The sequence below is a fragment of the Loxodonta africana genome, chromosome 1 (genome assembly GCF_030014295.1).
Source record: "Loxodonta africana isolate mLoxAfr1 chromosome 1, mLoxAfr1.hap2, whole genome shotgun sequence".
In the NCBI taxonomy this organism is placed as follows: domain Eukaryota; kingdom Metazoa; phylum Chordata; class Mammalia; order Proboscidea; family Elephantidae; genus Loxodonta; species Loxodonta africana.
The window spans coordinates 231,579,370-231,600,987 of NC_087342.1; the positions used below are offsets into that span (position 1 = coordinate 231,579,370).

General features: G+C 39.7%; 1 protein-coding gene across 2 annotated transcripts in view; it reads right to left on the reverse strand.

Annotated features, from left to right (window-relative positions):
- Positions 1 to 21,618, reverse strand: part of PRKN (parkin RBR E3 ubiquitin protein ligase) — a 1,623,853-nt gene that overhangs the window by 213,058 nt on the left and 1,389,177 nt on the right. For both annotated transcript variants that reach the window (XM_064293116.1, XM_023559354.2), the window contains exons 8-9: positions 19,663 to 19,724; positions 6,365 to 6,514 (exon numbers count right to left, since the gene is read on the reverse strand). In XM_064293116.1, coding sequence (XP_064149186.1) covers positions 6,365 to 6,514; positions 19,663 to 19,724 — 212 coding nt within the window. The remainder of the gene's footprint in view (positions 1 to 6,364; positions 6,515 to 19,662; positions 19,725 to 21,618) is intronic.

The window sequence follows — 21,618 nt, forward strand, 5'->3', positions numbered from 1 at the left end:
GGCTGATTTCTCAGAAGCTGGTTCTAGTTGAACATAAATCTCCAGTCTTTGGGTTAGCAGCAGAGCACACTGCATCGCCCAGGGACTCCATATGCTTCATTAGCTTCCAGGTAAATCTGCCTCTGAGCACCCCAACACTACTCATTAAATGAGTGAACGACTCTTAAATCCCTTAAGAAAAATTCTATCTCATATCCCTAAATTTATGGTCAACTTTTTAAGATATCCTGTTTTCATTTGAAAATATAATTTTTTTGTGGTTGTTATAAAATCTTGTCTCTGGTTTTCTAGTTTAAAACAGGAAACTCTTCATTTGGTTCCCAGTATTATTTTGAGAAATTACCTCCCAGGTTTGATATTCCTGAGACAGTGCCAAATGAGATAAACTTGTCTGACTTACAGAGAAAACACAAGGTTGGACTGCCATAGTGTTCTGCATTCCCAGGTTAGTGAGTATAACACCTTCCACGATGTTACTGTTTTCCAGCGTTAAACATGTCAACATTTTACACTGGAGTCAACATTTTATACTGGAGTCATAAAAGTGAGATGGTTCTGAGGAATAGCAATAAGGCCAGAAAAAGAATGAATTCCTTGAGAAATCAATTAATATTTTTAATGAGCAGTAGTGAAAACATGATCAAGGGTTAGCAGAGAGTGAGGTCAGACTACTTGATCCCTAAATATAATCTTTCAGCATTCTGTATGTCCATATAAAAACATTCTATATGGTGCCGAAACTAAAATCTCTGTGTTCCCAAGAGTAAGACATTTTATATATCGGAACGAACACAACTCTTTAATTGGCAGTGTAGCCTCTGACAAGATACACAAACTGTATAATTTTTGCAGTATTTTCAGGTTCCTAATTGATTTTTTGTGAATTTCTAACAATAGTAGATGTTGGTGTTGAGTTATGTACTACATTGTATATACATATTAATATATATAAAAAAAAATAGTGCTATTAAAATCCTGTACAGTATATAAGTGTATAAACCAAAACCAGACTAAACTAGTTGCCGTAACATTGATTCTCACCCATGGCAACCCCATGTGTGTCAGAGTAGAACTGTGCTTTACAGGGTTTTCAAGGATTGATTTTTCAGAAGTAGTTCACCAGGCCTCTCTTTGAAGCACCTCCGCGTGGACTTTGACTTTTAGCAGCAGTTGACTGAGGGTATGTTAACTGTTTTCACCACCCAGGGACTCTGTATAAGTATATACCAAACAACAACAACAACAAAACTTGTTGCCGTTGAGTTGATTCTGACTCATAGTGACCCTATACGACAGAGTAGAACTGCCCCATACGGCTTCCAAGGAGTGGCTGGTGAATTCAAACTGCCGACCTTTTGGTTAGCAGCTGAGCTCTTAACCACTGTACCACCAGGGTATAAGTACATAGGGGCGCTCAAATATCTTTCAAAGGGGCTTTTGCTGAAGCAAGATAAATCTAATATCAGGGTAAGTGATGATTGACATTTGAAAATAAGCGACAGTTTACTCATATTACTTCTACACAGTTAAGATTCATTAAGACGTGCAGGATAGGAACGCAAAGACATAAAACATGTGTAACAAATACTTTGTAACCATCACACATCTACCAGGCTTTTCCTAGATGAAATGACTTTATCATTTAAATGAAAATCCTTGTCTTCATTTTTTATTCAGTGCACACCTCTCTCCAGGTAACAGCTGAGCCTAGTGACATAGCAGAGCAAAGTGTCAGGTAACCTGATTTCCGATGGTCAGTACTTTGTGTTTGGGCAAGAGAGTCATAAATAGTAACCACAGTACAAAGAAGCTCCTGTCAATCAAAACACTGCAGTCTGTTTCTTCAGATGGACACTCTCTACAACAACAATCATGGACGTATCGGGGCCATTTTGGCACACAGAGGTGGGTTTGGTGACTAGAAGGTGAGAACCAACTTGAGTTTAGAGCTCAGCACTTGCGTGTGTCTCAGCTCTGAAGCTGTGTGGCCAGGGGCATCTCAGAACGTATCTCTAACTTTTTAATTTTTGCATTCTGTGAACGTCAGCAAATTCGGTTCTCGACTTTTTTATATATGAGATCCTTTTTTGTAACATCAAACACTGCTTGGATATCCACATAATAAGAGTGGTACTTTTTGAATTTGTTGATAGTTTAAGAAAAAAAATGCACAGGTGGGTTCACAGGTATCTTAAAATAAACTTGCAAAAGACAGCCTGAGATGTAGATGATGTCTAGGCTTCCTTTGCATGCCAGACTCTGTGATGCTTCTATGGCTCTGCTACCCACGGCTTTTCCTTCAGCACCGAGTGGGAACAGCACTGTCTACTTCCTGAGGCGGCCCATTTTGCTGGTGGTTGTCCACGGTGTTAGAGCAAATACGGAGCAGAGATTCCCCTTCCTCTAGCTTTCACTCATTGGGCCAGGTTCCGCCTCTGAAACAACATAATCTAACCATGGTTTCTCCCGTACAACAGCTTTCCATTACCATCTTTAAATCCAGAAAAGATTGGGAGCTTATAAGGATGTGCAAACCACAGCAAACCAGCATACATCAGAGAAAGAGAATGAGAAAGAAGGAAAAAAAGTGAATCCAGGAAATGAGCTTCAAAATCTACTCTAGTAATGGCTTATAGGTAGCCCACAAGTGTGGCTGAGTTTTCTAGCAGCCAACTTGCAGATGAAAACCTGATCAGTTGCAAAATTAACAATGTCCTCAAGGGTGACTTTCTTCAGGACAAACATTACTGTTCCTGTTACTCAGATCAGACAGGGAGAGCCACAATGCTCCTTATGGAAAAGTCCTCTATGATGTCCTGTCCACATGCTCACAAAAGACTTTCCATCAAATTTCCAATATAATGACCCCACAGTACAACAATAGACACCATACCAAAATACTGTTTAGGAAAAGCAATTCTTTGAAGGGCTAAAATAGTGAGGTCTTGGTACCTAATTCCGATCTGGTTGTACCCAGGGGTATATTCTAGAATATTTGGAATACTCGATCAAATGCATGCCTGGTAAGCAATTTTCCTTGAATATGGGCCTTTCAGGTGAGCTTTTGAGAAATATTAATTAAGGTTTTGACTAAATATTAAATATGTATTTAATTTATGCAGGCACTGTTCCAAGCATTTTTATGCATATTATCACAATAATTTTAGAGAGTGTTATTTACTATTATAGACCCCATTTTAGAGATGAGGAGACTGAGGCACAGAAAGACTGAGACTGTTAGCAATCGGTGGAGTCAGGATCTGAACCTAAGGCATCCAACTTAACCTCCCTCTTAACCACTATGGAAACCTAAAAGGCATTTAAGTTGGGTTAACATTATTTTGTGAAAGTTGAGGATTGGAGGAAAAGCGGTGACAATGGGGTCAACTTATTTCTGCTGAGAAAGAAGTCAAAGCAAAGGGAATTGACATAGGCCTAGAAAAGAGTGTGGGACAAGGGCAAAAAGGCAGGGATGGAAAGGGAAGCACAAAGTAGGTACACGCTTTAGAGGATCGTTACTCTTTGTTCCTTTTTCTAACGGTCAAGTTACAAAATGTGGTGGTTTAGAGTATGCCCACAAATTCATTAATACTCTTTCCTCCAAAGATTGGTTCCCTTTGAGGGTTTGCTTCTAATGAATAGAATTTAAGGGAAAGTGACAGGTGTGCAACTTCTGGGATTAAGTCATAGAAGGACTGTGGCTTCTTTGCTCTTTCTCTTTGGCCAAGTCAGCTGCCATTGTGAGGACAAACAGCCTAAGAAGAAGGTGACATGGTGAGGAACTGTGGCCTTCTGCCAACATTCAGTGAGGAACTGAGGCCTTCTTTGCCAACAGCCATTAAGTGTGCCATCTTGGAATGGGTCTTCCAGTTCCAGAGCCATCAGATAACTAAAGCCCGAGCTGACAGCTTTCCTACAACCTCATGAGAGACCAGGAGCCAGACCACTCATCTGAGCCACATTGAGATCCCTGCCCCTCACAAATGATGAGATAATAAGTGTTTATTATATCATACTGTTAAAATTTGAGGTTGTTATATGGCAATAGATAACTATATACAAACCAACAGACCAACCTCCAAAGGCAACAAAACAAAATAAAAACCCATCATCTAGAATTTCCAAAGGACACAAGAAAATCCTGAATATAGCATTGCTCCTTTAGGTAAGGTATGACCTCAAACTCTCTTAACCCAAAGATATTAAAGCAATTCAATTCACTTCCAAAGACATTTCCCATGATTTTGAGCTTAAATATGTATGCTACATACCTTCAAGTTCACATTGTATAACAGAGGGAAGATAAAGGTGTTCAAAACTTAGAATTACAGAAAACCTTCTAAAAAGCAAGGTGAACAACCAGCAGCAGAAGATGAGCCAAAGAAATGCTCTGCTTTGTAAATAAAGTTAAAGTCTTAAAGTCCAGCCTTAGAGCATGAGAGGGCAGGAGGCAATTACCAGGAGAATTGTACAACTTAGCCATTGATTAAGGGCGACTGTAACTCATTTTAAAGAAAAAATCTGAGAGCATTCAGATCCTGGAATTTGCTAGCCTGCTTATACCACACACAATCAGTGCAGATTATATACTAAACGGTGCAGACCAACACTGAAAAATGCACTTTATAATTTCCTTAATTTCGAAGGATGACAAAAATTACTTGAGTTTTATTCTAATACAATCACAATGATTAATCCAAGGTATTTCTTTCCATTTGGACATTATGGGGTCTCACTCTTTTTCAGCTTCCACTTCCTTTCCTCTGTTGCTCAGTCCAGGGTTCGGTGTGCCCCCTGCACGGGCAGATAGGAAGTTTTACTAAAGGTGGCAGTTGTCAATTTATACACAGGTGACTTCTAGGGCTCAGCAAGCATTCAGGCCCTGGGTAATACCCCTCTGCTATTAACGCTCCTTCTTCCACAAAGCTCCTCATGAGGTTTCAATTTTCAAAGAAATGTTTTCCCATCAAAATTCCATTGCATTTTATAAGCACTTACACTTTCTTTCTTTTCCTGCCTGCATTAAATTTAATATCGGGGTCATTATCCATTTGTCATTTCAACCTATAATTTAGTAAGCCTTTTTGTGTTGGAGCCGTGTCTCCCTCACCTCTTTACTCTTGGCTTTGAGCCATACATTCATTCTTTCAAGAAGCTGTCTAGGTCATGTGGTTTGACCCCTCAGAACAGACATTTTCATTGTTGCTTATCCCTCTTCCCTAAGAGGCCCCATTACTTTTGCTCATCTCTATTTAAAATGATTTTTATGCCACAATAAAATTTCCAGTTTTCTGTATTTATCGTCTCTTTCCTTCTTGAAACACTTAGGCAAATGGTGGCACTAAGACATCATGAAAACGGGTTTTCTTTCTCCTTCATGCCTGCCTACTTAAAGGCAACCCTGAAGAAATAATAAATTATTTGCTCTGAATCTGCTAAGGGTTGGAAGAAAGCTAAAGGTCTGGTCTAATGATTCGCAAATGCCTTAAAGTAAATACAGTCAGTTTCCATCAATTCTGGCAGTAAGGTCTGTAATGATGCCCAAGAACATTGGTTTAGAGAATACAGAACCACAGCTGTAGGGGAAATACAGGGGGAGGTTCCTGAGAGCCTCTGGTCACTACATTTCCGTTAACTGATCAATACCTAGCCATGTTTATGTGTGTAAATAAGTTAAAGATCCCTTATTTAATATATTTATTAACATATTAATATTGATTCATTTATATTAAACTCATGGCCAACAGTGCTATAACTCAGGCTGGAATGAAGCTTATCTAACACACACGTTTTCTCCGTAAGACGCAACACATCCTTCTAGACAACACTTGAGCACTATGCTTGGGGGCCATTTTAAACAGCAACATCACCAATAAAAAACACAAAAATGTGAAAAACACAGCTCTAAATAGTCCGCAAAAACAATCCTGGCTTACAGTGTGAGAGCTGAAACAGGAGGGCAGAATGTTGCCTTGCTCGACTTCACCTGAGAATGTGTGTCAGGTGACTCAATTTTTTTACCTCTTTGTTCAAGTCTGCAAATGGAGGCAAATGTGCAGTGAATATTGACCTTGTAAGTTACAAATAAATTTTAGCAAGTAGGCAAGGTTATGAATAGTGATGATCGACTGTACTTTGATAAGCAGTGAAAGCAGAAAACTTTAATATGACTACTTCCCCCAAAATAAACATATATTTTTTCACATCAGAGACTCTATACAAGAATTTAAAAATCAGTATTCTTATATATCAATTCAAAGATGTCTGAGTTGAAAGGGAAAATTAAAATAAAGATATGGTGGCAGCCAGTTTGCAAAAACAAACACACAAGCAATCAACAGCTGGAGGTGCAGCCACAACTTACCCCGCAGCCCAGGCTGTTGCCTCCCTCGCAGGTAATTCTCCTCATGCCTGCCTCGGGCAGCAGACCCGCTCCACAACCAGGGCTGGGGCACAGCACACCACCCATCTGCAGCACGCACTCTTCAGCACCATACTGCTGGTACCGGTTGTACTGCAAAACACAACAGGAGTTCACAAGTGACAATACAGACACGAAACCAAAACCAAACCAAACCCAGTGCCGTCGACTCTATTCCGACTCATAGCGACCCTACAGGACAGGGTAGAACTAACTGCCCCACTGAGTTTCCAACGAGCGCCTGGCGGATTCGAACTGCCGACCCTTTGGTCAACAGCCGTAGCGCTTAACCACTACGCCATCAGGCTATTTTAGCCGAAAGGATAATAGCTGGTGGTGTGTGGCACTTCTTGCTTAACCAGTTTCCGTAAAAAAATGAGGGGAGGGTGGGTAAGGTATGGTCCAACGTAGAGATACTTTTCCAAATTGAAACGAGCAAAACAGATAAGCTTGCTCTTTGCATTTCTAGAAATCTGTCTTCAGAAAATAGATTTTCCCAAGTTTGTTTTTTGCTGATACTTCTTCCACTGACTGCATTAAGAAGTCCTATTCCATATGTGGAAACTCTTGTGGCTTAGTGGTTAAGAACTATGGCTGTTAACCAAAAGGTCGGCAGTTTGAATCCACCAGGAGCTCCTTGGAAACTGTATGGGACAGTTCTACCCTGTCCTGTAGGGTCGCTATGAGTCGGAATTGACTTGACAGCTATTGGTTATTCCATATGTATCTAACTCAATTTATAATTCTATTACTAAAACACCAGACACTTACATAATCCATCACTATCATTAAGTAATATGTTTTCATGCCTCTATTTGAGACTCTATGGGGTTTTATAATCATCTTGAAAATTGGCCTCAATATTTCATCCCATGATAATTGCTGGCAGCCCCGTGACATCAGCTTGAAGAAGATGTGAAAGAGCACAACTTCCCTTTTATCATCACTCATTTTCTTCGAGCATGGATTCTTTTATCCCTGAGCTCATTTCTTTGTGCCACTGCCTTGCTCAATCCCCTTTAGTGGCTCCCTGCAGCCGCAGAATAAAACCCAAACTCTGCAGCACAATTTTCAAAGTCTTCCTCATTGCAGCCCACGTTAATTGTTCTCCTTACTCTATTGGGTCACTACTGTTCTCTAAACGCAGACCAAGCCAGATGAATCTGCCGAATTATTATTAAGTCACCACGTATTGAGAGTCTACTGTGTACACTCATCGGTCCGTGGAGGCTTGTGTGTGGCTATGATGCTGAACAGGTTTCTGTGGAGCTTCTGGACTAAGATGAACTAGGAAGAGAGACCTGGTGACCTACTTCTGAAAAGTCAGCCAGTGAAAGCCCTACAGATCACAACGGTCTGCTCTACAACTGGTCATGGGATGGTGCTAGGCTGGGTAGGGTTTTGTTCCATCGTGCGTGGGGTTACCATGAGTTCAGGGCTGACTTGATGTCAGGTAACAACAACAGATAGGTGCCAGGCACTTCTGTGGCTGCTGGGGATAAAACAGTGAACAAAACAGACAAGCTTTTCTGCTCTCATTCCCAAGAATATAACAATAAACACTGAAAGAATTAAAATGTGTGGTATTTCAGATGGTGATAGGCAGAAAGAAGAATAATAAAGCGGGGAAGAGAGAAATTCCAGGGAAGATGAGAATTGCAATTTTAAAGAGCAGATTAGGGAATGCCTTACAAAGAAGATAACATTTAAGGCTTTCTGGAAAATGTCATAGCCTAGGTATTTTATCGGGGGATAAGACAAAGATATTTCATTACGTGGTAAATGATGACAGTTTCTATAATCAAGACATTTCATGTAAAGGATCATTCCATGAATTTTCTAGTACCTATTGCTGTTGAGTTGATTATGACTCATAGTGACCCTATAGCACAGGGCAGAACTGTCTCATAGGGTTTCCAAGGCCATAATCTTTTTTTTTTTTTAATTTAATTTTTTTGGTTGAGAATAGACACTGAAAAACATAACCTAATTCAACAGTTTCTACACGTACAATTCAGTGACATTAATTACATTCTTGTAATTAAAGGTTGAGTTGCACATCTGTTCTGGCCCTCCTTTTCTAAATTGTTCCTCCCCTGGTAACAAAAGTTCACTCCCCCCTAAGGTTCTTATCTAATCTTTTGAGTTGCTGTTGTCACTTTGATCCCATATAGATAGTTTTTAGAAGAGTATAATGCTCAAGGCAGACATTTTTTACTAGTTGCATTAAACTATTGTTCTGTTTTTAGGAGACTTCAGGGAATGTTTTTTAATTTAAGTTTTAAAGATTACTTCAGGACAATAGTTCTAGGGGTTCATCAAGCTTGTAATCTTTACAGGAGCAGATTGCCTGGTCTTTCTCCTGTGGAGTGGCTATTGTGTTCGAACCTCTGACCTTTTTGTTAGCAGCCAAGCTTTTAACCACTGCACTACCAGGGCTCCTTCTGAACTTCCTAGAGACCTCGTATATTAAACCTAGTCAAGAACGCATCCTGATACGCCAAGAAAGGCTCTGAGGAGCTGCGTTGGTGACCTGGTCTTTTCTATGCTCTGCCTGTACCTCATGGTTACCTGTATTCTTGAAATTATTAGTAAAGTTTGATACTAACTTATTCTTGTAAGTCTGATTTGACAACCTAGCTGTATGTTATCTCAACAGCCATGAGACTGGACGAAATTATCCAGACTCTGTGGGGGAGATAAGGAGAAATCAGCAAAGGAGACTGAGAAGCAGCATTTCCTACAGGCAGATGGAGAATGAAGGATGTGGGTGGCAACTCTGGAACCAGCGAAGATGTCAGGAAGAAGTATGGATAAATTGCGTCAAATGCTGCTGCTAAGTCAATTACTGGAAACTGGTTGGAGTTGGAAATGTAGATGCTATTGTATCTTCACATGAGGAATTTCAGATGAGTCATGGAACAAAGGCCTTGTTGAAGTGGATTCACAAAAGACTGGAGGACAGGAATGCCAAGAAATAAAAACAAACAACTTTTTCTATGAATTTGGCTGAAAAGTGGAACAGAGACATGGAACTGCAGCTGGCGGGTGCCCTGGGATTGTGAAGGAGTTTGTGAAATTGGAGACATGGCAATATGTTAGTATGCAGAAGGTGGTACCTGAGAAGAGGAGGACAGACTGATGTCTTAGGTTAGAAAAAGAGCTTTGTCCTTTAAAGGGTGGGAGGGAATGGGATCTAAAGGATGCCTGGGGAGGGGGCTGGCCTTAGACAAGAGTGAAAACAGCCATCCAGCCATTGGTAGGTAAAGAAAGAAAGGAGAGTGTTTGAGTCCAAGTACAGACCAAGAAAGGAGATGCTGGAAACTTGAAAAGAAAGGGAATGCATGAAAGATAAGGAGAGAAGGAATGGGTGAGGGGTATTAGTTAAATTGCTAGGCAGCACTAACAGCCCACTTGAGGCCAGAGTTTATGAATTTTAAGAGAAATGAGTCAGTAGGCTTGTATTTTATTCTCCACCAACACTTAGTTAGCCGCAAGTGTGGAGTAGGTGGAAATTTGGATTTCAACAAGGTTGGGGTTTTGCCAGACACTCCTCAATCACTCCTACCCCTACATGGTTTTCACACACATCTCCTCATATGACTGTCAGTGACTTTAACCAATATTTACCAAACTCTTCTGTTGTGCTCTGCTTTGTACCACTGAACTGCTCCACCTTTTTGTCTTGGCCTAGCCAAAAATCTTGTTATTATAAATAGCTTAAAGAATCAGATGGCTTGGCAAATGCGGAGCTTAATAAATGATAAGGTGACCAATCTTTTAAATACCCCCAGGTGGAGATAGAACTTTGCAGCAGCCTACTGTGTCCTCCTTTCAAAATATCCTCACTTCTTCCTAAGAGGAATGACTCATTGTAATCACTTTCTTGTTTTTCTTTATACTTTTATCACCCAAGATTCATCCTATTTGCCTGTTTTGAAAATGTGTATGTTAGTCTCTAGTTGACCCTTCATTCTCTCTTTCTTTTCCCTTTAAGGGAAACTTGGAATATATTTGTTGAAGAAATCAGGACCTGCAGAGTTTCCCTCAGTCTGGACTTGTAACACTATAGTGCTTACCCAAACCAACAACTCACTACCATTGAGTCAATTCTGACTCATAGTGACCCTATAGGACAGAGTAGAATTGTCCCATGGGATTTCCAAGACTGTAAATCTTTATGGAGGCAGATTGCCACATCTTTCTCCCACAGAGCAGCTGGTGGGCTCTAAATGCCAACCTTTGAGTCAGCAGTCTAGCGCTTAACACTGGACCACCAGGGTTCTTATAAGTCCCTCAATACTTTATTTCCTGTAAATTGATAGTTGGGTCTATAGGCCTGATCAGATTTGGGTTTCTTTTTCTTTATTTTTTGGTAACACTACTTCATAGATGGTGTTTTGTAGAGGTGTATAATGTCTAGTTGTCTCTCTTTTTGAAATATGAGAAATCATTAATATTTGGTAACTAGATTAATACATTAGGGTTGCAAAATGTTATTTTAACTCAAATATTCTCTTGTTTTATTAATTAGAATAATTACATTATTTGGTTACCAGTGGTATAATTTGGATTGGGAAACAGGGTAAATATTTGATTCTTCTTTTTTTTTAATAATTACTCAACTCAGGACTTACATTTTAATCTACTTATTCTCCTTCTTGATACTCAAATTGTTCCATCTTTTGCCAATAGGACTCTCAACAAGCTTACTTAGTCTCATGACCCTGGTAATATCTGATAGCCTTCTATTTGGTATGTCAAATATTCCTGGCTGATCTTGGACATTTCTTGTCTGAGACCAGGAATTCCCCACTTCTTTAAGCAGTCCTGCTTCTTAAATACTTCAAGACTGTAAACTGAGTACTATGGATGTTCAATGCTACTGAGTTGGCCATTATTTCTGTCTTTTCAGTTCTTACTTTTAAGGCTATATATTTCAGGACTGTAGGGTTTTTACTTAGTATTTTCTATCTTACATCTGTATATATTTTCTCTGCACTGGTTCTCAAGGACACAGAGGATGACAGAGCTAGAATATCCCACAATTGCTCATTTGTGTCATGCTACATTACACATGCAATAGTTTTAAGAATAATAATACCAAAACTATCACCACAAATATAATTGCTGAAAACATTGAAGATATTTTCACATGCTCTGCCCATTATCCCATCAAATTTTTATAATATTTATACTGTATGTACATTGTTGAAACATATGGGCATTTCATACCATATTGTCTTTTTCTTAAACTTCATGTTATCTTAATTCTACACACAAAGAGACATGTTATCTTAATTCTACACACACACACACACACACACACACTTAAAGTTCATCACCAGTTCTTCTGTTGGTGCTTCTAGTAATTTTGGTTTTCTGAAGCTCATTCACTAGTAAATTCCGCAGGAAGAACTCATGAGAAAATATTCACTGAATCATTGTATGTAGGTGACATATTGTGGTCTTGCTCCTTAAAAATCAGTTTGGCTGGGTATAAAAGCCTGGGTTCATATGTTTTTGTTTTTCCTATTCCATGTTATTCTATCATAATAAGGGTTATGGAAAAGCCTGATGACAATCTGCTTTTCTTTCCATTATAATGAATTGATTTTTTTTTTTTTACCCAGATGCCCAAAAGACGTTTTTTCTTCCAAATACAGTAATTTTATTAGCATATGTCTTGGTGCTTCATTCTTCATCAATTTCACAAGCACATGTCAACCTCTTTTAGTATGTAGCTTCAAATCTTTTTCGCTTTCAGGAAAAGTTTACTAAATTAAATTTTTAGTATTTGTTCTCTTGCTTTGATATTTGTCTTCTGTGATTCCTAGTATATATATATTGGGTCTTCTCTACCTAGCTTTTAAATTCATCACATACTCTTGAATCCTTTTTCTCTCTTTATTTCTTTTTGTGTTTTAGAAGTTTCCTTCTTTGTATAATTGTATTCAATTGTAGTGGCCTCAAATACTGATGGAACAGGGACACCTATGTTCTTCCCATTTATTAGCTAAAGAATTTATAACAAATTATTTTGTTCTATTTCTGATAAACTCAGGAGTATTTTGGCATACAATTCTTTGTCTAAAGGAAGGCAAATATTTTAAAATGTACGCCTGGTAACCAATGATTATTCAAAAAAAAGTGCACACAGCATATGAAATAAAACCTGGCTATTAAATGCATTATTTTTTTCAAAATTATTTTTAAAATTTATTTTAAACTTATTCTTGAAATTTATAAGAAAAACATTTGATGCAGAACCTATAATGTACTAGTACTCATGGAAAGTTTAATGCACGAAGAAAAGAATTTTGACATGAATTATATGCATCATTAGCAAAGAGCTTTACTTAGTTGCCTTCAATATATCGCCAACATTTCTACAGATTTCTTTCAATCACTTATTGGTCCCAAGTTGAGATTGAATTGAAAGAACTCCACTATACACTTAATGTAGAGTTGCAGTAAGATAGCACTAAGTGGAACAGAATATCTATGTTCATCTGAATGTAAGACAGATGTCACTGTGGCCAAGTGATTGATAAATGGACCCCGTTTGTGAAAAGGAACAAACATTGCTCCTTTGATACACTCTTGCTACTGCCAGGGGTGTTTTTACTTCTCAGTATTGGATGGAACGTGGAGGAGTGTGATTAATTTGTAATGTGGGTGGTATCTGTATAGAATCAATTCAAGAGTGAGCTCAAAAAGAGTGATTTTTCTAAATATCACTTGTGCAGTGTTTGTCTTGGAATGTGCAGTGAGTGGGGGTCTGTGTGTGCTTGTGTGAGCACACATACATTAACATTTACCTGACAAATTATGCTCTTTAAGTTATTATTAAAGCTAGTTAGCAAATTCCTAGATATACTTTCCCACAGCGGATAATCCACCAATAGGTACTTAAGATAATTTAGGGGTGGCTGTGGCACAGTGGTTAAGAGCTCCTCTGCTAACCAAAAGATTGGCAGTTTGAATCCACCAGCCACTCCTTGGAAACCCTATGGGGCGGTTCTACCCTGTTCTATGGGGTCGCTAAAAGTCCGAATTGACTTGATGGCAACGTTTTTTTTTGGGGTACAATATTTGCAAAATATTTTGAAAGTAAATATTAATATTAACAAAGCACACGACTTTGTACCTAAGGGGAAACAGAATATATTTCCTCCTATATTTCATCAGATTATAGTGAAAATTACATTCTGTTGGTATGACCTAAGTAAAATCTTCACTCATTGTTATGCTTTATATTTTATTTACTTGAGGAGTAAATTATTCAGTCTTCATGTGTATGCCCATGGATTCTCTTAAGAACAGGAAATATTCATTTTAAAGTATAGAATTCATAGATGTTCTGATCAACTCATATTTTAAGACTGTAAATGATGAGCCATGGGAGAATCTAATCAAATAGATGCTGTGTTTTGGTGGTCTGTGGGTAGTTAGCACCCTTGGGTAGAATATAGTTCTGTAAGGAAGCCAAGGTCAGAAGCTCGACCCCCACGTGGGCCAGTTAGCTTCCTTTTTCTTGCCGGCCACTGACTGCATGTTATACATTCAAGGAGTACGTGGTGGGTGGTCAGGCTGGAAGGGACCGTGTCTAAACATCCCCCACCCCTGAAAGACTGCTGACAGGTGCCTGTTTCATGTGGGGCGAGGGGATTCACCTTCACCAGGAAGCAGCCCCTTACAACCAGGTTTAATTTGCATGCATTTGTAGAAAAGAAAGCAAGAAGATATCTACATTTTAAAACTGCAATAACTTTGAAGTGCAGGGCTACTAGGAAAAAACCAAAATCTGGACAACCTGGCAGGTGTTCCATCAAGTGAGTCACAGCTTGTTAGCAATCCCGGAGCTGCGTGGCACACTTCCAAACCTTCTGAGCAGGAAAGGAGGGTGGTTTTGCAGTACTGTGGTGATTTCCTGAGTATCCTCTTGGGGGCGCTCAGGTACAGCTCAAAAACAACCCCTACGTAGGTGGAGCCTCCTTTGCTTTTCCCCTGAAGTTCTGGCTTGTAGATAAGTCTCAGTCAGAGCACCTGGGCTGAGTGCCTCCCTGGGGCTTGTCCTTCATCCCTCCTGAGGAGAGGAAATCCAGATAAAGCCCCTTTGAATGAAGGACTACCTGCCAAATTGTTAATACTTTGCCTCCTCAGGTAACTCTCCGTCCATCCCTGTGGAGTCACAGATGAGAACCCTGAGTCATGGTGCAGTCTCATCCCTGGGTGAACCCCACACAGGCAGAACTCCACCAGCTGGCTTTAGCACTCAGGGCGCTGAAGGCCACACCTTCCACGAGGCCAAGCCCTCCACACTTTCCTTTTTACCCCCTTAAAAAAAAAAAAAATCAGCTCAATATTCCTCAGTCATCCTTTAGAAACTAATGAAAAACAACTTATTAGAGCACATACTTTTTGGATTAAAAAAAATCCAAAATAACTGTATAGAGGAATACTAATTTATGATTAATCTGTCGTGGAAGAGGTACAACCAGAATGCTTCTTAGAAGCAAGGATGGTGAGACTTCATCTTACATATTTTGGACATGTTTCAGGAGGGACCAGTCCCTGGAGAAGGACATCATGCTTGGTAAAGTAGAGAGTCAGTGATAAAGAGGAAGACCTTCAATGAGATGGACTGACACAGTGGCTGCAACAATGGGCTCAAGCATAACAATGATGGTGAGGGCAGAGCAGGACTGGGCAGTGTTTCATTCTGTTGTATGTCACTATGAGTTGGAACTGACTTGAAGGCACCTAACAACAGCAACAATTTATAATTAGCTTGTTCCCCTGCTACGTGGAGGATACTCTATTTTCTATAAGTTTTAGAATTAAAACAAAACACTCCTTGAATTCTTGAAAAGCCCTCACTTGCAGGTAGTTGGCCTGAGTGAGTGTGTGATGTCTGCCATCTTGCTGCTTTTATTCTCTGTTACTTGCTAATAATATTCTTTTCATCCTTGGACATCTGATATCTACTGATGATGTGAATTGGCTAGAGAAAGGGCTGAACCTTGTTTATTACATAGAATAACCATTCATAACCATAAAAACAAAAAAACCCAGTGCCGAGTCAATTCCAACTCATAGCGACCCTATAGGACAGAGTAGAACTGCCCTATAGAGTTTCCAATAAGCTCCTGGTGGATTCGAACTGCTAACCCTTATGGTTAGGAGCCATAGCACTTAACCACTATCCACCAGGGTTTCCATCATTACCATAGCTGAAATCAAATATAAGGAGGGAATGGAACAAACAACACCTAAAAAATAATTAGAGCAACGCAATGAATTGCAATTTATTAAGTTTTCTTTTTCCTTTTCCAGATGTTCCAAATGATACAATGCCTTAAAGTATTCCAATTTCAGGAGTTGAATCATCTGGAAAGGAAGTCAAAAGCAATGGGCTTCGCTGCCCCCTCTCCATGCTGTGACACATGGCAGTACCCACAGGAAGGACAAGAATCAAGGCAGACATCATATAAGCTGTTTTCCTTATGGAAGTTTCTACAGTGAATTGGTGTGGGACACTTCCGGAGGCTTTGCAAATGACCTCTATGCACACAGCAGAGAGCAAGGCTCTTTACTACAATCCTGTCGTTGTTGTTAGGTTCTGACTCATAGCAACCCTATGTACAACAGAAGAAAACACTGCCCAGTCCTGCGCCATCCTCACAATTGTTATGCTTCAGCCCATTGTTGCAGCCACTGTGTCAGTCCATCTTCTTGAGGTCTTCTTCTTTTTTGCTGACCCTTTACTTTACCAAGCATGATATCCTTCACTAGGGACTGATCCCTCCTGATAACACAGCCAAAGTATGTGAGGCATACTCTCGCCATCCTTGCTTCTAAGGAACATTCTGGTTATACTTCTTCCAAGACAGATACATTTTTTTTATTTTTGGCAGTCCATGAGATTTCCTTTCGAACTCAGAACAAAATCTAAACTCCTGACAATAGTCTCGATGACCTTCATCCTTCACCACCTCTTGCTGGTTCTTTTGTAGCCACACTGGTTTTATTCAGCAGCTTGAACACAGCAAGCTCTTCACCTCCATCCTGAATGTGTGCTTTCTTCTGCTAGAAATGCTCTTCAACCCCATTCTTGAGATCCTACCTCATCCGATAATTGATGCACGTTCAACCTTTAGGCTTCAGGGTTCCTTGCTCGCTTGTCTCAGTGGTTACATCTCAGCCACTGTTTGTTTTCTTCTTACCATATATCATGATTGGTAACCGCCTTCCTTGTTTACCTTTTCATCTAGCACTCACACAATTAAGAGTATAAAAATATTCAATAAATATTTGTTGATCAAATAAAGGTTATTTCCTTAAAAGTCTGGGGATTAAACCTAAGGTGGAGGAAGCTGGAAAAAGTGGGGGTGCTTCTGCAATGCGATTCTTCTGAAAATTCTTCAAATCTCAGGGACTTCCAGATATCACAGCTATTTTCTTTAGAGCTCACCTAAAACTTTGGACTGGGTCCACTTGCTTAAAGTATGATAATAACTTTGCCATATAGTTTGAACTTGGGAGATTGAAAAGTGTTTTATGAATATGAATTATAAACAGAAACCAGAGACATGGCCAAGAAGTTAAAACAAATGTGTTCTTGATTCCAAAAGGTTTTAATTTAATTTAATTTTAGGAAGGTAATGGCTTATAGAGTTTCAAGATTTATTCTTAATCCAAATCTCAAAAATCAAGATGTCTATTAAAGGTCAATGAAAAAAGGAAAAGAATTGCAAAGAAATTAAATAGCTGGTGAACATCTCTACCACCCAGAAATGAATTCCGTAATTAACCGACATCTGGGTAGGTCTTAGCAGTTCACTCTCCAAGTGAACATTACATTTATTTTAGTGTCTGCTTTATTGCCAATAGTTCAGTCTATTGATGTAGTATGAACAGTATTTAAATCTGAAAACTTTTAGTGCAAAAAAACCAAACCCAACCCTTTCCCATCCAATCGTTTCCAACTCGTAGCGACCCTATAGGACAGAGTAGAACTTCCCCTAGTTTCCAAGGAGCATCTGGTGTATTTGAGCTGCTGACCCTTGGTTAGCAGCCACGGGCCTTAGCCACTACACCACCAGGCACTTACTATTTGCCCCTAACTTTGCAATTCTTTTGTTTACCAAAGTTCTAAGAGATGGTTGGGCATCCCTCTCCCTTTTTTTTTTTTTTTTTACAAATGGAAAAGTCAAGTTAGGGAGAGGCAAAATGATTTGTCCGAGGGTACTTGGAACACCAATTAATAAAAAAGTTATATTTCTGTCAGTGATAGAAGTTGCCTCAAGCAACCAGATGGAGCTAAGGGTTTCAGGAGCTCCTGGCGAGGCTGCCCAGCTCCATTGGCAGGAGAGGTGGGGGCTGGCACTCTGGGCTTCCTCACTATAGCAATCATCACCATTTACCATTAAATACACTGAGCGTGTTGGTGTTTATGTGTCTTCCCCAACTAGAATGTAAGGTCCACAGGCATCTCTTTTTCATTCTTGTATCCCTAGAGCCTAAGGAACGCTTAAGCACTCAGCTGCTAACCAAAAGGTCCCCAATTCAAACTCACTAGCTGCTCCATGGAAGAAAAGGCCTGGTGATTTGCTCCTGTAAATATTACAGCCTAGGAAACCCCATGGGGCAGTTCTACTCTGTCATACAGGCAGGGTCATTATGAGTTGGAATTGAATCTACAGCATGCAACAACAACAACAACATCCCTAGAGCCTACACTGGTACCTAGCTCATGGTAGGTGCTCAGTGTGCATCTGTTGAGTGGCAGGAAAGAAGGAAGGGAGGAAGTGCGGTTTCCCAGGATATAAAGATCAATATTGCTGTAATGCATTGCATTGCCATGTTGTACAACTAATCAGGGCAATATTGATTTTGATTATGGCTCAATTAAATTCCTAGGATAATGTAAAGAGGCCCGAATTTTATGCAAATCTAAGGAGATGATTACAGCTGGTTTCTTTCCTGCTAATCACCCAATGACTCTAAAGCAAATATAGAAACAATTTGCAAATATTGGTATAGGTTACAAGAGAAGGCTCTGTTGTCTAAGTACAAACATCAGTGTTACAGTCAATGATTCTTGCTTGAAGAAGTCTCTTGGGCTGTCACGGAAACATGGCCGTGAGATACAAGTGTTTTTATAAAGAGGTATGTTTGAGGGAGTCAGTCCTTAACTCTTACCTGCAATGGGGGATAGTCGAGTTATGCTTGTATCTGAATAAACATTTATGCCTGATATTCAGGAAACTCACAATATGGAAGAAAGGAGGCATATTGCCATGTGTTCATTCAAGGCTATGGAAATGTTTCCACTTTCTCCTCCTCCCCTAATTATCCTCTTTCTGCTTTAACCTCATATTGGACATGGGCAGTCATACTTTACCATATATACATGCCAAACAAAAACATGCCAACCAAAAATTTATTGACAAATCTGAATGACTGCACCTCCATTTCTCCATTTGCATGTTCTCTGGTCAAAGTGGGCAAAACTGACCTTTGGGAGTGAATATCAACAAGAGCCAACCAATAAGTTGTCAACTATTTGGTGTATGAATTTTGAGGAGAACTTGACACCAAGATTTAACATACTAATATGGAGTCTATAATTCCATATGAGGATCAAGAGATTTATTTTTCAGCAGTCAAAATATATGTACGTGTGTGTGTGTATAATACTTAGCACCTTGAATTATTTACTTAGCACATGTATTTAAAATATGACATGCTTCACAAGTACACAGCATTTAAATAATCTACTTTAAATGGGTCATCCTTTGCACAGAAGTCACGGGTTCACATCCACATAGAAAGCGGTTGCTGAGAAATATAGACAACACGCACCAAGCACAAAAATCTGGGGAGAAGAGCGTGTCCCTCCTCTCACAGGCATTGAGTCAGGGACGTCTGTGACTATGGATCCCTTAGGCACCATTTGTCTTTCCACGTATTTGTTTGCTGCCCTGCCACTGTGCAGAGCCTGTTTACTGTGGGAGTGCGGAGATGAAAAGCTCTGGCAGGGAGCAGATGTACCAATTAATAACCTGTCAGGCCTGATGGATAGATGAGGAAGACAGTGTCCTCTCACATCTCCAGCCTGTTTTTTCTTTCCCATTTCAGGAGACACACTCTGCTCCCCTGGAGGGAACCCAAACTGTCTCATTAGCGTCTCTCTTTCATAACACTCTGATGCCGCCTTGGAGATGGTGACTCACCTGCTCTTCTCCAAGAATCCTGAAGTGATGCAGCTCTTTAATCAGGGAGTTGGGACAGCCAGCTGTTGGAAAGAAGAATAAATTACAAAAATGTTGTTACCGTTCCTGTGCAGTAATCTCTTCTTATATACTGTATGAATATCCCTGACCAGAGTGGTTGGTGTGAGCATACAGATATGTGCCCAAAACAAACAGAGTCATCAACCACAGCCAAAGTAAGTCCTCCTAGGAGGTGAGGCTCTGCTTGGCTTTAGTTGGGTTTGAAGAAAAGGTCCCATGTGACTCTGGCCAGGCCTTTTACCCCTCCTGATTATGACCTGGCCTTTGTGGGACCTTGGGACGCATCATTTCTGGGCCCTAGAAACGCTCCTAGTGTGTTACTGCTATTGTTGGCCCCGACTCATGGTGGCCGCATGCACAACAGAATGAAAAGCTGCCATCCCTATGACTGGTTTTGGATCAGACAATTGTGATCTGTAGGGTTTTCACTGGCTGATTTTTGGAAGGAGATCACCAGGCCTTTCTCCCTAGTCCATCACAGTCTAGAAGCCCTGCTGAAACCTGTTCCACATCACAGCAACACGCAGGCCTCCATGGACAGATGGGTGATGGCTGTGCACGAGGTGCATTGGCTGGGACTCGTACCTGGGTCTCCCATGTGGAAGGCCAGTGAAAACTGCTTTTCAATAAAATTACTCCACAATTCCTCTGTAAAAGTTGCTGTAGTCAGTTATAATGCTAACTCTAGGGAAAAAAAATGATGCAAATGTCTGTTTCTTTGATATAAGAACTCTGGATAGCATGGTCTGTTGAAGTTTTTATAAGAGAAATTAGAATTATTACAAAATATACCAAGGAAACATTGACTCATTTCTCATATTACTCAGCATCATGATGTAAGAAGAACTGAAAGTACTGAGGGCATTCGGGGGAGGAAAGGCTTAGGGAGGATACAAATGCAACCATTATCTTGATACAAATATAATTGTTACCTTAATACAATTAAAATTGTTATCATTATATAGGTGAAGGGGTTATCCTTTGCAAGAGAGATTAGATTTGTGTATTGTTCTAGAAGTTAGAATTACAATGAACAAGAAAAATGTACAGTAGGTAGACATTTCTAATTTAAGTATGGAACTCATTGCCTTATAAGCTAGTGACTAGGGTTTTCACACAGAGGCTAGATGGCTACTCATGCAGGATATTTTAGAGGATCTGACTGGATGAGTCCAATTCCGAAATTCTATGGCCACGTAAAATGCTAGGACATATTTTTAGTCTTTTATGATGAAGCAGTTCATACTCCAAGAAAGTGGTTCAAAAATGTTCACAAAGCTAGCACAAAAGATGACAAAATGCAAACATGGGATGTCACCACTTAGCAATAGTCCAGGGAAATAAATAAAAATGGGGAGGTGAATATTTTGGTAAAAGATGTAATATTATCAATTGCCAAAGGTACGTCTGATATTGTAAAGCAGGAAAGTTCAATCCTTGAAGTCTGAAGATATAATTGAAGTGAGTGTTTCTCAAACTGGGGTCCATAGACAAAGAACTGCAATCTAAAGGTTTTTTTTTTTTTTTTGAGAACTGTTTAAATTTAGTATTGCCATTCTAAGGACAATTTTAAAAATTAGTACAAGAATATTCTGGATCACTTGGTTGGCCATAATTTAACCAAAATTTGCCATGCAAATTGAGCCTCGAGTTAGTTCTTGTGTTTTAGATCTCCTGGAACAAGTTGGAAACCCTGGTGGTGTAGTGGTTAAGAGCTACGGCTGCTAACCAAAAGGTTAGCAGTTCGAATCCAGTAGGCACTCCCTTGGAGACCCTATGGGGCAGTTCTACTCTGTCCTATAGGGTTGCTATGAGTCGGAATCGACTTGACGGCAACAGGTTTGGCTTGGGAACAAGTAGTCATACTTCAGATTTCTGAAATAAATGTGAGAAGAA